The following is a 15,414-nucleotide window of genomic DNA, read 5'->3' as shown; positions in this document are numbered from 1 at the left end:
GCAGTTCTCCTCGTGCGGGATCTTCAACATCAGCGCGGGCGCCTTCAAGGGCCTGGAGGAAACGCTAGAGAACTTGAACCTTCAGGATAACCGGCTGGCGACGGTGCCCAGCGTAGCACTGGCCAACCTCAAGAAACTAAAGCTCCTGGACCTCTCCGGCAACCACATCACCAACATCCCCGACGAAGCGTTTAAAGATCTCCGGCTCTCCACACTTAAGGTAACGCATGATCCTCTCTCATCCTTTTCCCGTCAATCTCTCTCTTACATGACGCTCTCTCATCCTTTTCCCGTCCATCTCTCTCTTAAATGACGCTTTCTGATCCTTTTCCCGTCCATCTCTGTCTTAGGTGATCCTCTCTCATCCTTTTCCCGTCCATCTCTCTCTTATAATTCTCTTCCCTATGTAGCCAGAGATATGCTTAACATTGTTTTCTGCATTTTTGCTCCCAATCTCCTTTCCCATTTTTTGTAAGGGAGCTTCAGGAAAAAGACGAACATTGTATAATGTATTGTGACCAGAGTCAGTCATCTATGGCCAAGCCTCACAAACTGCTCCACACTCTACCTAAATACTTATAATTCTATCGTTCAGTCCGGCGTGTCTGCATACGTAAACCTCTACAGACAAGTAATCTGAATATGTTAATCTCGTCTGTATTCATATCTCCAAAGCCTTTTCCTGGGGGCCATTTCTCTTCTCAGTGTGTGGGACAGAATGGTGTGAATAAATTCCAAAGTTGTTTTGATGGAGATAGGATATCTTATCAGTTATGCACACTCCCTAAAATGACACATTTTCCACAGCCCTTCTGGGCTGACAAACTTGTCAAGACGACTAAGATGATGCCATCACCATATATGGCCAACAGGCCTTGACACCCTTGTCATCGATGATTACGAAGACGAAGTATGATTGGTGAAAATCGTCTTGGCCTTAAGAACACACAGTCCCATCACGTGACCCACATTTCCAATCACTCGTCCGGACACAACGCCTCGTCGGCAATAATCCCTCGATAAACTGTTGCAACTTGCAGACTTAAACTGAGATTTTCTGGGTTGCCTCAAGTGTAGAATTGCACTGAGGTCCTGTGGCCAGTCTGATATAGCTTTATTTTCATTGTTTGCCGTTTAACTGATAATATGCCATTGTCTATGGGAATAATTCCAAATTCTACGACTGCAAGATAACTCCAAGACCTTAGTAACACATCAGTACTCCAGTCTACTGAAAGAGACTAGAGTAAGGGCAGTCTAAGGACAAAGGCCCGCACCACACCAGACGAATCTAACATCAACAACAGCAGTCCAGTAAGACTGATATTGATAGTCTTAACCTTCTCATTAATAGCTTTATCTTCACTCCTCTTCTCCCAACAGCTGGCCGACAACGAGCTGACTCTTTCGGGGCGGTCCTTCGCTGGGCTGGAGAGAACCCTGCAGAATCTCAATCTGAAAGGGACCCAGCTGCGTACCTTGCCTCCCGCCCTTCTCAACCTTCCAGTCCTCGCCTTCCTGGATGTCGCCCAGAACCAGATCCGCGGCCTGGAGGGAGGTAAGTTGGTACTTGGTGTGTTTGTGCGTGTGTGGTGGATTCATTTCTTAATCACTCCGCCAGACATATACTTCTCCCCTTCCTGTTCCTCTGTCTCTCTTTGTGTCTAGCTACACACTAGCACCTGCCTTATGGCAAAAATCTCGCTGTACTTAGATACAATCTTTCCTCGTTTCCAGGCATTACACGGACGAAGCTGAACTTGTTTCTTTCAGCCAGATAAACTTGTTCTATATAGGCCTACTCAAAGCCCACGTCCGTTATTCATCGTTTCAAGAAGTTCCAGTCATACGAATGGATCAAAACAGTATTCCTCGTGCAAAGGGCTTGAAGTGACATTTGTATATCTATTGACCGATGAGGGTAAACTGTAAAGGAAATCGTCTGCACGAAAGAAGCGAGGAGATGCCTCGCGTGAGAGTGGAATTCGTGTGGTGAGTCTTGGCTTTAGTTCTTGTGTCATACAGTGTTCCCACGTGACGTGGACCAAGGTGGAATGGTGAGGTAGCCTTGTAACCTGATGACAAAAGAACTTGAATATTTCCCATGTTGTAAATCCGGCAGGAAAACAAGCCATACCTTTGTGCTTCAGACAAGACACGAATCACTTACTTTCGACACCAAACCCAACTAAAAAGCTCAGAGATAACTTGTACACGCATGAAATGAGACAGGATTCGAACAGTTTCGAGAAACAGGGTCCGAATTATAGATATAACACGGACTTAGAATTTATAGATACCTAATAATTCCTGTGGGTGAGATGCATAATTCGTCTTTGAAACTTAACTTGGAGTCTCATATGAGGACAGACTCAGCTGTCGATCTATCATCTTGATGATTCAGATTGTTCCCGGGAGACTCGACCACTTCGTTAAGTCTCAGAAACTGGTTCACGCAAGGGACCCTGTCAGATAGAGCAAGCTGCTTGTGGCAGTCATTATACCGATTTTTTTATCTCTCTCTCCCATCCTCAAACAACCAACCTTTCGTCACCTTAGCTAACGTTTACAGTGAGATAAAGAAAGTGCATTAACCTATACAACCAATGGGATAATCAACCATGAAAATGAGTCCAAATATACTTCTCTGAATCCACCAGTAGCCTCTGAATGGTTGCAGACCTTCACGTTATTCATGATGTTGTGGGAGGAAGTTTGTTGAGGTGAACCTCGCTGTCTTTAAAGCCCCGAGGGAAGGGCTGCCTCAGAGAATCTACCAATAAAAGAAATGTTGATCAATGAGATGAACGGATTCTATGACACTTTGGTAGGATATTCATCTCGTCCTTTGCTTCATTTTCTTTATACTGTTTTCTAAATTTCTTCGTAAACAAAATGTACCATAGATGAAAAGAATATGGTGAAATTGCCTCTTTAGATTTTCACTTGAGTATATCAAATCCTTCAGTTTTTGTGGTCGACGCTTACCTGTCAAGACACCTCGGAGGCTGAGGCTCTGATCCTAAAGTGTCCTTCTCCCTTATCCTTCCCTGCAGGTGCCTTGAGGAACCTACACTCACTGACGGCGCTGAACCTGGAGCGAAACCTTCTGCAGACGCTAGAAGTTGAGGGTTTCATAGGCGTTAACGACACCCTCAGTTCCCTCTCCCTTCTGAACAACCTCATCACAGACTTCCCTCGAGAGGCCCTCAACACGCTGACGGAACTGCGGGTGAGTGTTGCTGACAGTGATTTAAAGGCGCTGGTGACGGGGAAGCAGTATTGACCGTCTCTTGCAGGTCTCGTGATCCTTAATCCACTCGTGAAGTCTCTGATCTACTTCCACTTAGTAGCAGTTATGTTATTCCTTCTTGCTTTATGATGTAGTTGAAATGTATTCTCTCTCTCTCTTTCTTCTTCTTCTTCTTCTTCTTCTTCTTCTTCTTCTTCTTCTCCTTCTTCTTCTTCTTCTTCTTCTTCTTCTTTTTGTTCAGTACATACCCTTCAGCGAACTTCTCAAAGCTGACTCGAGTGTCAACAGATCATAATAGTCATCAAGGAATACCTCGCGTTTCATACGAATTCTCGAGCGTCACATCTAAAGACTTGCCTGCCCCCACACGTGATTCAACCATCGCAGATGATGTCCAGGGAGCTGGGTGGAGAGAGAGAGAGAGAGAGAGAGAGAGAGAGAGAGAGAGAGAGAGAGAGAGAGAGAGAGAGAGAGAGAGAGAGACGGCAACCGGAAGCGATGAGAGAGCCAAGACTGTCGACCACCAGTACCTGAGAAGATAAGTGGCTAAGGTAGCTGTCTGAAATGGCAGGTAGTGAGGGAAGGAGGGAAGGAGTGAGACAGACAGCTTGACTGGGATTTTTTTCCTTAGGTTCTTAATTGAACGAGGAACAAGACATTTGTTCTAAGTTTTTTTTGGTTCATCAGCTTTGTTTTTTCTTCAAAATCTTCTTTTAAAGCATTGAAATACTCTGGATGTCTAGCATATCTATTTCACTATGGCCCATCACAGTTAGTGTCGATTACGTAGACGTTCATCTCTGTAGTATAATCCCCCACGATTACGTTATCAGTTGTCATTATACACAGAAGGGAATTACACCAGAGCGTTCAAGAAGTGTAGGGATGATACGTAGATTATGGCATCCATGGTCCTTATATTGGACCACCATTTATTGGCTCACTGACAGCCTTCCATGAAGTTCCAGGAGATGCCTTCCGTAGATTTATGTAAGTTTTTAGGACGTTCGCAGTAAAACGGTTGGCTTCCCATGGGGGTAAGGCCACCAGGGGCTCCAGGCTGATGACCTCGACGGCAAAGAAGCTGGAATGAGAATCTCCATCTCCAGAGTCCCAGGCTCGAGGCCAGAGTGTGAGACAACGCCCGTAACATGAATCTGTATTCACACGTTCCGAAGCCTTAATGTCGTAGGATTCCTAACTGAGATCTAGACGTTTAGCGGTGTTGAGATGCGAATGCTATGCATTTAGCGTGTGAAGCTAAAGATTAGCTGTGATACTTCTCAGACTCTAGCGGCGGTACTGGTGTTTTATCGTGGGAAGTCCGAAAAAGCTTCGTTTATGGTTCGAGACGATTCGCACTGTATAGGATTCTAAAGGTCAGATGAGTTCATGTTTCTCCTTGCGTTGTGCATGACTGGCAGAGGTAACGTTTCCTTACATTAACACTGTGTCACAGAGGCTGATTCCTTCTTCAAATGGACGTCCGAATCTTGACAACACTCTGAGGTATGAACACAGTCTTCGACTAACCCTGCTTTGTTTACCTCCCACCGACCTCCATGATGGCGCAGCCGCTGAAGGTATTGTGTCCAATGTTTTCAAAACACTTTTATTGCAAGGTCGTAAAAAAGAAAAAGCCTCGTAATGCAAGGAGAAAGTTGTCATCAATCTTCAATGAGAAAACCTTGAGCCTCGGCAGGAGGAAAGAGCCCCTGGATCACTGGGTGGTTTGGGAAGAGGACAATGAGCAATAAGTGATGGAGGGACATAGGATCACTAACGGGAGGGAGGGAGTTTCGACCCTTTATATGGGGTAGGAATCGATACTTATGAAGTTATAGACAAATGAAGGATGGAATCATAAGGTAGGAGGAGGGAGGTCTGCTGGGAGAGGAGAGAGAGGAGAGGGGTTCTCTGGAAAAGCAAAGATCAGAATCTTTTCTCTTTCTTTTTTAGTATTGTTGTGAACTGAGAATCGTGAGTTTGCAAGGTGAGAGCTATGAGATTATTTTGCTTGCTTTGATCTAGGAGAGATTTGTGTTCTGTAAAGAGAGAGAGAGAGAGAGAGAGAGAGAGAGAGAGAGAGAGAGAGAGAGAGAGAGAGAGAGAGAGAGAGAGAGAGAGGATGGAAGGGGGAGGGGAGTGATAACAGTCGATACTGCTCAGCTTATATTTCCGTTGATCCAGTCTTCCTCCGTCACACCTGCAGCGCCCCTCCTCACCCTCACGCTTCCGGTTTTAACTCCTCTTCTTCGGGCAATACAGACCCGCCAGACTGCTTCTCATGTTCCAGGAAATTCCTTTGCATTCTAATCTTTTTTCGTCCATGCTTTAAGATTTTGTCTGTCTCTGTGTCCCTTATATATATATATATATATATATATATATATATATATATATATATATATATATATATATATATATATATATATATATATATATATATATATGAACTTCTAAGATTATTTCAATATGTATTAAAAGCACTGAATACCCTTAGAAGTTCCAGTACTTGGCTTATAATCCTATATATCATGATCCAATCCGATCTGTGTGTCTTTGCGCTTGTTTACCAAAGACTGGACAGGGGCGTATGTCCGTGCGAAGGTGGGAGCGAACCATACATGTCGGGGAATCCACTCCGACAGCCAATGTTTCCTGAGACATTATTTTTCGGTAACTTCCGTGTGGCAAGACGCCCCTCTCATTGCTGACTCCATCACGTACGATAGATAATCGTGGGACACCACGGTAGAAGTAGACGTAATCGTCTATATTGTACTTGTGTCTACTTAGACTGAAGGAGTAACTGTTTGGTCAACAGTGTAACACTCACTGTATTCTTGCCATAGACAACTTATACATAAAGTGATGGATGATGCCTGTAGAAAGTATGCCTCGTGGACCTACTGAATTGTCTTCACTTTCATATTTTCGTTGAGAAATTTTGAATTATTTTTAAAATTGCTACTTTGTTTTTTATGTCTTCATAGGGGCGGCCTTGGGTGTTATTTGGATTGTAATTACACATATTTATTCTTTCAACTATTAAACTTAGAGATACGTATATAAACTCACTCAAGCACACAAACACACACACACACATACACACACACACACACACACACACACACACACACACACACACACACACACATTCCCACCTAGTTTGGGCTAGAGTGTGGATGTGTGTGTGTGTGTGTGTGTGTGTGTGTGTGTGTGTGTGTGTGTGTGTGTGTGTATTTAGAGAACCACCAACAAACAGACATACACAAGTGAAAGTATTAACAAAGTCTTATACAAACATTTACCTGGAGTCATATATGTACACACACAGAGATAAAGACCTTGCCTTGTAAGGCATTTAATGATTGCAAAGGGTTTTCTTCTCGTGGACAAGGGTCGCACCTTCGTGCTTAAAGGTCGTACCATTGTGCTCAAGGGTCGTACTGTCGTGTCCAAGGGTCGTGCCGTCGTACCCAAGGGTCGTGCCGCCGTACTTCAAGGTCGTAGCGTCGTGGTCAAGGGGTCAAGGCGTGGTAGGTAGATCGGGTTCTGGCCACACTGCAACCACACCTGTATATTGCTACACCACAGCTTCCAGCACCCCTTGCCCCTCCCTTCCTCACCACCAACACCACCACCCTGCTTCTACCGCTACCCTCCCAACTTCCTCACCAACAGTGTTATTGCTACTATTACTACTCCTACTACTACTAATACTACTGCTACTACTACTACTACTACTACTATTATAGTCCATCTTTAAGAGTCTTTCTAATGAAATCCCTAACACCACCACCCACATCTCCCTTAAACCACTAACTCCCCACTATGGTCCCATGCTGCACATACTCCGTCCCACTCAGCTACCACACATGAATGGTACCTCCTCCTTACCTCTCCCATCAGCTACGGCATCCTACCATTTGACACCGCTACCTCAGCCAAGAACTCCCTCTCATCCCACCTCCAGCTGGCAACAGCGAGGACTGCCGTTAATAGATAGCCACCTCCGTGGAGATCCCGGTACAAACAACTGCTCTTGTGAGATTGAGAGAGAGAGAGGCTCCTGCTGTGGTTAGCCACTGCCTCATCATCACACTAATAAGGATGGATCTTCGTTGTTCGTGTGTAGCCAAGTGTGTATATGTGGGCTTCCGTCTGTGCCTGGCTGCTGCACAAGAGGCATCACTCAGACCCGCCGCCCCTTTTGTCTAAAGTCGGCGTTGGTGGTTGTCCATAAGACACTACAGTCTCAGTCGCTCCTGGAGAAAGTGTTGGATCCTGCTCTGTTGTGGTGATTTGTGGCCTCAATCTTTGGATTCTGCGTCGACTGCGACTCACATTGGCTTTTTTGTATCCATCATTCACGCTTGACTTTTAAACAAGCTGTGCATTAACTTTCTTCTATTAATTGGCTTAACCTCACGAGAATTTCGAAGGTTATAATGTGGTAATAGATGATGTTTTTTTACGTATCTTTCTATTTTGTTAAGTTTGCAAGAATCTCTTGCTCAAGAACCTTAGCTGCACTACGGGGAAGGTTGCTCCGACACACACACACACACACACACACACACACACACACACACACACACACACACACACACACACACACATGTATCATACATATATAAGTGATACGTTTCAGTACTGATCTCTTTCCCAACATCTGATTCCGGGTTTATGATATTGTTCTCTTAATTGCTATGTGATACCTCAGAAGACTCTGAAGTTGTCAACATACATATATTTTTATAGCCATAAACACTAACGAAACGTGTACAGGTATTATCGAGTATCTAGGTAGACCTCGCTCAAGTTTATGGCATTAGAATATCGGGATCATACAAGCTCACTACCATCAGCTACTTACATACCGTCCTGCTGGACACTGGAGTGCAAGTTGGTACCTCATTTACAGGCTGCGCCCCGACATGGGTGTGTCCTTATCAACGCCTCGAGCCTAAAGCCAAGTAGTGATCCCCATCCGAGCGGCCTATTGGCCAGCCGGGTCTCTCGTCTCCTCCTTCCAACCCCCCCCCCCCCCCCCCCACACACACACACACACACACACACACACACACACACACACAAACACCCTGGGCCCTTGAGCCAACACACAGCGGCTGGGTCTCGCAAGTGTCTAGTGAAACGTAAAAAGTAACGAGTATCCTGTTGCTGCTCCTTAGACCCCTGCCCATCCCATGCCAAACTCCCTCACACCCTCCTCCTCTTATATCTCCATCCCCTCCTCCTCCTCCTCCTCCTTCTCCTCGCTCTACTTTCACATGGTGAGTCCATCTACACAGATTAGGAGCTAAGGCTGCTTTTACTATCATCCGGCAGACAACCCCGTCAAAGGCCATCAGATATTTTGTTGTCTGTCTTTTCTATGCATTCCCATCTCCTCCTCCTCCTCTTCTTCTTCTTCCTCCTCCTCCTCCTTCTTCTTCCCCTTCCTCCTCCCTTCCTCACCCAATCCTCCTCCCTCTATCCGAGGGAACCAAGGAGGTTCATTGGCCGGAAGGAGCAGGTCCCTGTACCTGCCAGAGGGAAGGGTAGTGAAGGAATTTAGGCGGAGGAGATAAAGAGTGACTCCCACTCCCTCCCTCTCTCTTCTCCCAGCCCTGCTGCTGCAGGTGGTGCTGGGTGAGGCTGGACCCCTCCTGTCCAAGGTTGTGGGCAGCATGAACTCAAAGGTGTGGCTACACCCACTGAACACTACTCGAAGCCTAAAGATTGTAAAAAAGAAAAAATTAGTTCTAGACACCTGACGGTGAACTTAGGAGGAACAAGTTCTTAGTCAAATCTTTGAATAATAAACAGGACCTTGTTCCGACACTACCTTGTTATGAAAAGGTCACACAACAAAGATATTGCGAAATGAAAAAAAAAAAGGCCAACGTAAAACATTAATCTGTGATAATACGAATAATGCATGTTCTTAATTCTGAGAGAGAGAGAGAGAGAGAGAGAGAGAGAGAGAGAGAGAGAGAGAGAGAGAGAGAGAGAGAGAGAGACAAAAAAGAGATCCCTTGGCATCAATTTATCACGTACAGTTCTCGCCACCGAGGAATTATCAGATGAAGAAATTGCTCACCTTTTGATGCAAAGCAGGTGGAACGGTGGCACCCACCACGACATTCACATACCTCATGAAAACGAGAGAAAATAGAAAACGTTCTACTGCATAAACGCCGCTGGACACTAACCGTTCATCTGAGAATCCTGATAGAGATAAATCCGTCGTGTCTTCATCTAATCACCTTATCGAACAGTGCTGTAACGTCAGCTGTAGGAGGGAGGGAGGCAAGACATCACGCCAGCAATGTGTTCGGCCTCGACCAACCGACGTCACTAAAGATAACCAGGACGCCTCAGGCTTTTGGGTTGGCTGATTAACCTACAGAAAAAAACACGTGGTCTTAGCCTTCCTTCTTCCCTCTCTACGTACCCACCAGACTGAGCTGCGATGGGTTGGTAGGTCAGAGGAACTCCTGAAGGTGTAGTAGTTAGGGAATAGGTCGGTGGATTACGACGTAGGAAGGTACTACGTGACATGTGATACTCATGGCTCGGATGGTGTGTCCTCTGGTCATACGTTCTAAGGAATTGTGTCTGAGATGGTCCACTTACCTTTACAGGACCTTAGACCTCTGCTCCGAGGCGGCAATGTTACTACGAAGGTTACTCCGTAGGTGTTCAGGCCACTCCCCAGGCTCCTGGATTACTCCCCAGGCTCCCGGATTACTCCCCACCTCCGCAAATTACTACCGAGATCTTCTACTTGGTCCCCAGGTTCCCAGATTATTTCCCTCGTGATCTGATGAATTTCAGAGGAGTTAATCCCCTTTGTGGGACGGCAACTCCTCACATGCTTAGAGCACTCCCTTAGGGTCCTAGACGAGGTAACTCCTCCCTATAGGCGATCAGCCAACTCTCCCCCAGGTGCTTAGAATACTCCTCCATCCTCCCCCAGGGTTCCAGACTAGCCCACTCCCCAGCTGCTGGAGAGGCCATCCGTCCGCTACCCGCCCCAGGACAGTGTGGGGTGAGGTTAGATCAGGACACTGCTCCCCACGCTGGATCTGTTGCCCGTAGCCTCTGTGATTAATGGGGAGCCGAGAGGGACATGGGGCCGGGGTCTGGGGTGGAGTATTCATGGGGGAGTTGTTGCAAACGAGGCTGGGGGAGAGTTAAACGAGAACGGGGTGTTTAATGAGTGGGTTTTAAAGGTTAGATACTCGGAATCTAAATAAGGAACTGGTCTGTTATACGAGGATAAAGTATTGAAAGAGAATGGGGCGTGAAACGAAATGTTAGATGGGCGGAGCTTTATATAAGGACTGGGGAGGTGTTCAAGGAGGGTGGGACTTTAAACGAGGGCTGTGGGAGTTAAACTGTGGCTGGGATCGTTATACGTTTCATGATGAATATTAAACGAAGGATGTCTTAGGTAATAGACAGGGACGTTAGACTGAAGGATCAGACGAGCGCATATCGAATATCAAACGAGATCCAAGACGTTAAATGATGGCACAACGTGTTAAACGAGGGCAGAGGTGAGGACTCTTGGGAAAACACTGGGGACTTATGGGGACTTTCCAAACTGTTCGCTACGGGTCATAAGAACGAAAGAGAAGGTCCAGAAGAACTGTGCGGGTTAGGTGAGGAGTGTGAGTGAGTGTGAGGAGAAGTGAGTAAAGATTAGTAAGATGAAGGACGGGAAGAGGACAGGAAAGAGGAGCAACGGAAACATCGATAGGGCAGGAAAGGGTAGGGAGGAGGTACGAGAGAGAGAGAGAGAGAGAGAGAGAGAGAGAGAGAGAGAGAGAGAGAGAGAGAGAGAGAGAGAGAGAGATAAGGTAGGGTAGGGGCAGTAGAGAGTGGCCCACAGCAGGAGCAACAGAACCTGCTTCACCTACGTCACCAGAGGGCGTGAGGCAGGGCGCCTGGCCTCTCACTCAGGCTGCAGTATCGAACATATATTAGTTACTGATGAAGCCAGGTCACAGTAACGGCTCGCAGGGGAGTTACAGTATCTTGAACATCTTATATAAACACTAATCACCATCCGGTCTGCCGGTATTATTGGTCCAGGCACCTTCTTAAGTCCCTCAGACATGGCAACTATTATATTCTGTTTCCACTTGACCGGCCAAGCAATTCAAACGCTGGACACGTTACGTTGAGCATAAGCATACGAAGGATAGAGAAATTACAGGCGAAATTAACGTTACGTGTGGGATTTAATGTAACATTATTTCAGTGACTTCAGAAAACATTTTTTTTAAAACGTTTTTTACTGCTTCTATGTTCATCTATACTGACACCTGCAGTGCATCTATTTCTTTCTATATTCTTACATCTAACCATCAAGCTTTACTTCTTGTAGAAGCAACAGGGAAGTACAATACAGCGTCACTAGTACATGAGACAGAGAAAAAAAAGCGGACGTTGAGCAAATATTTAACCTTTTAGCAAATTAGAGAACTTGTCAACCCACCAGAATGTTTCCGGTACCTGAATAAGGTTCATAACTACATAGACAATTGGTCTCGAATAAGTGTCTTATGTTCTCTTAATCCTGCGGAACTTATACTCGTCAATCAATCCAATTGAGGATTCTAAGATAGTAGTATATACTGATAGCATTCACAGCAAAACTCAGTTAAACTTAACCACTGCCAAGGATCGTATTCACATTGAATATTTGGTGAGTATTATTTACTCTGGTTTGATGCTGTTTGTAGAGCCTACGTCTTCTTTTCACCAGCCTATGGCGTTATGAATGTCAGTGATAAACAGGTGTGGTGACAGCTTCGAGCCATGGGGAACCGCGAGCTCACTTGTCAGGAGAGACTACAGTCAAGAGATCCTCTTGCCACCCGTGGTACTCCTGGCAGCTGTGAAAGTTTACTTTGACCAACAGATCGAATCCCTCCAGAGCCTGCATCTCGCAGAGGAACGGCAGAGGTGTTTCTTTTTTTTTATGGATCATGATGAAAGGAACAGGTACTCTTGCCTCTTTTCCTGAGGCTGGGTAGAGTCGACGGAGCAACATTCTTATGGCGAGGTCAGCACGGCTCAGTTTGGACCAGAGTCCCCGCTGATATTGCCTGAGCATTGCAACTCAAAACCAGTTCCTCTCCTCTCCCCCCTTCCCTTCCTCCCTCCTCCCTGCCTCTCCCTAGTCCTCTCCCTGCCTCCCTCATTCCTCCTCTCCGTTATCCGCTACGTCATCGTTGTCCCTGAGGAGAAATGATGAGGAGCGATGTTGGAGCTGCTGCAGGAGGGAGAGGCGAGGCGGCGGGTCAGGCTCCTGGACGATTTTCAGGTTATGGTGATCTTACATCACCCACATGTCCCCCATCCGCCACCTGCGCACTTCTCTCTCTCTCTCTCTCTCTCTCTCTCTCTCTCTCTCTCTCTCTCTCTCTCTCTCTCTCTCTCTCTCTCTCTTAGAGATAAGCCACAGCGACACTTGGCAAACAGACTAGACCCACTTGACACCGATGCTCAACCCCACACAATCCTAACACGTATTCAGTCCCATCAACCACAACAAACCCCCTGTAGCTAACTTCTCGTTAGGGATGTATGGTGGCGTTTTGTCTGCAGGGGAAAAACGGGCAAAACGTAGCAATCATGACTGAAAGCAAGAGCCAGAAACGCATTCATCGGAACTGGTTTCGACAACGTCTTCAGGAGAAAGATCATTTGCCTTAACGATGTCGTTGTCCATGCTCGTTGAGAGGAACAAATGCCTGACTCTTGCCTTCAATTTTCGTTGCTACCTTTTACTTGTGGACGGTTAGCCACCTCAACTATGGGGCCGGCTCCACCCAACCCCAGTAGAGGGAAGTGTGATGTTAGGGAGGGGCGAGGTAAGGGTTCGTTTGTGCTCAGAAGGTGAAGGGAACTGAAACTGAGGCTGAAGAGTGATCGAAGATGAATGATTTTAAACAATAACATCTAGGAACACCTCGTCCGACAGCCTTACGTCTAACAATCCAACTTTTATCGTCTAGCAAAGCTGCATCTAACAACTTCGTATCTAACCAACCCACTTCAAATAACCCTGCGTCTATCATCCACTAGCTTAAGCAACACCTTGTCTAACATAGATTTAAAAACAAAACAACCTCCAGAGCTCTTAGCCCACCATCGCCCCAGCGAAGTTGAACCCATAAAAAGTTAACCGCTCGAAACTAGTCCCTAGCGGGCCAGGCGAGTCCCTATATACATCTAATAACGATACGCCAGGGGGAAATGATAAGGCCTCGTCCGTAATGTATCTCCATAGGCGACTTTCACTCTCTCATGACGGTATCGAATCTTCAAAAAGAAAGTAGTAAGGGGAGTTGAATCTCTTTCCCAGGCGGTTACAGCAGGAGTTCTCATACCCCTTATACAACAGGAGTTGGATCATCCCCCTACCCCCCTCTCCCCTTTCCTCCGGTGGATCTCTCTTGTATCTGGGCCGTCGTGTTGGATCCCCCAAATGGCTGAAAGAGGCATATAGCATTTCGCACCGGATTAGTGGAGAGGTCCTTCCTCCAGACATATGCTGCCGTATAAGCAGTGTGGACTGCACTGTGTATAGGTGTGTTCAAGGAGCATGTCACCCTGTCATGTCGAGTGTATATGCTGTTTAGACGTTGGAATATGTTGATACAGAGGTGCCCTTAGGATGTGTACGCTGTCAAGACGGTGGGATAACTTAACACAGAGATGTCCCTTCCCTTTACCAGTTGGATGTAGGAATTGGAGCAATGGGAACACTCACCTTTCACGAGTTCTCTCTAGGAATTTGGGCACAAGGATACCCCCCAACCCCTCCACCAGTACAACACAGGAAGTGGGGCACTAAACCCCACCTCACCCTTTACCAGTACACCACAGGAAGTGGGGCACTAAACCCCACCTCACCCTTTACCAGTACACCGCAGGAAGTGGGGCACTGAGACACACGCACCCTTCACTACTTCCTGAGGCAGATCATGACTTGGTCACCAACTTGGTCTTAAATCACGACCCTCGGTGAACTTTGGAAAGGTCAGGAGGCCTCCAGTGGGCGGTCTGTAATGCCAAGTGCTGGGTAACCTTGGTGTTGACGGGGGCGTGGTGATGGTGCGGTTAATTACGGGTGGTGGTAGTGATGTGGTGGTGCTGTGGTTAATTACGGGTGATGTTAGTGATATGGTGGTGCTGCTTTGGTTAATCGTGGGTGTTGGGTGGCCCTGTGGTTGATCATGGTTGGCTGTTTAATGGCGCTGTGGTAAATCAGAGGTGATGGCTGGTGCTGTGGTTAATTAGAGGTGGTGGGTGGGTGGTGGTGGCGCTGCTGTAGCTGTTCGTACTCACACCACACATCACACGCTTTGGAAATCTAGGAATTCAGTTTCATCATAAATCCAACAAGCGGACTTCGAGAGAGACTGATTTCGTAAATACGTTGAGACAGGATATGTATATATATATTTCATGGACAAATTACTTAAGCTGATAGGAATTCTAACCGTATAATCCAGTTTATTTTTCTTTCGGCTGAATTTCTCGGTAGGTTTCCAATACCTTGTCTCCCCACCCACAATCGTCCTCGCTCACAAACCCTTTCATCTAGATCAGACCAGGAACCAATCTGAGTCACTCATATACCCACAAGTTGGTTGGGCTTCGGGCCTCTCAACTACCAGGGGTATCATTAAGGCCGTCAGTATACAAGTTTAAGTCTACCAGACATCTACTCCATGCTCACCGACCGACATGTTTGCGTGCATGCGTGTGCTTGGATGCAAGTTCGTGCGCGTGCGTGCATGGCGTGCGTATGTGCGAAATTATGCGCACACAAGTCAGGGCTGATGCATGACAAGACAGTGGGAGAGGAGGCTGAGTCATGGTCGTGCAAGAGGCCGTTATCTACCACACCCTCGACCTTATGGCCATCACCCCAGGACACCTTTCTTGTCCATGCGAGGTCACCCAGCAGCCTCCACCCCCGCAGCCTCCTACAGCCGCCGCCGCCGCCGCCGATGTCGTCAGCATTCATTCTCTCCCTTCCTTCCTTCCTTCCTTCCTGAGAAAAAAGAAAAAGCTTTCTTCCTTCTTCCTGGCTTCTCCTCCTGTATTCTCACCTATGTTATCACTCG

At 46.6% G+C, this 15,414-nt stretch overlaps 1 protein-coding gene across 5 annotated transcripts in view; it reads left to right on the top strand.

The window, feature by feature from the left end:
* The window catches only part of haf (leucine-rich repeat and fibronectin type-III domain-containing protein hattifattener), a 66,526-nt gene that overhangs the window by 18,022 nt on the left and 33,090 nt on the right, over positions 1-15,414 (top strand). For all 5 annotated transcript variants that reach the window (XM_071681776.1, XM_071681780.1, XM_071681779.1 and 2 more), the window contains exons 3-5: positions 5-220; positions 1,384-1,558; positions 3,057-3,232. In XM_071681776.1, the coding sequence (XP_071537877.1) occupies positions 5-220; positions 1,384-1,558; positions 3,057-3,232 (567 nt within the window). The remainder of the gene's footprint in view (positions 1-4; positions 221-1,383; positions 1,559-3,056; positions 3,233-15,414) is intronic.

The sequence above is a fragment of the Panulirus ornatus genome, chromosome 33 (assembly GCF_036320965.1).
Source record: "Panulirus ornatus isolate Po-2019 chromosome 33, ASM3632096v1, whole genome shotgun sequence".
Classification (NCBI taxonomy): Eukaryota; Metazoa; Arthropoda; class Malacostraca; order Decapoda; family Palinuridae; genus Panulirus; species Panulirus ornatus.
Note: the sequence above shows the minus strand (reverse complement) of the source record. Positions and strands in the feature narration are given on the sequence as shown.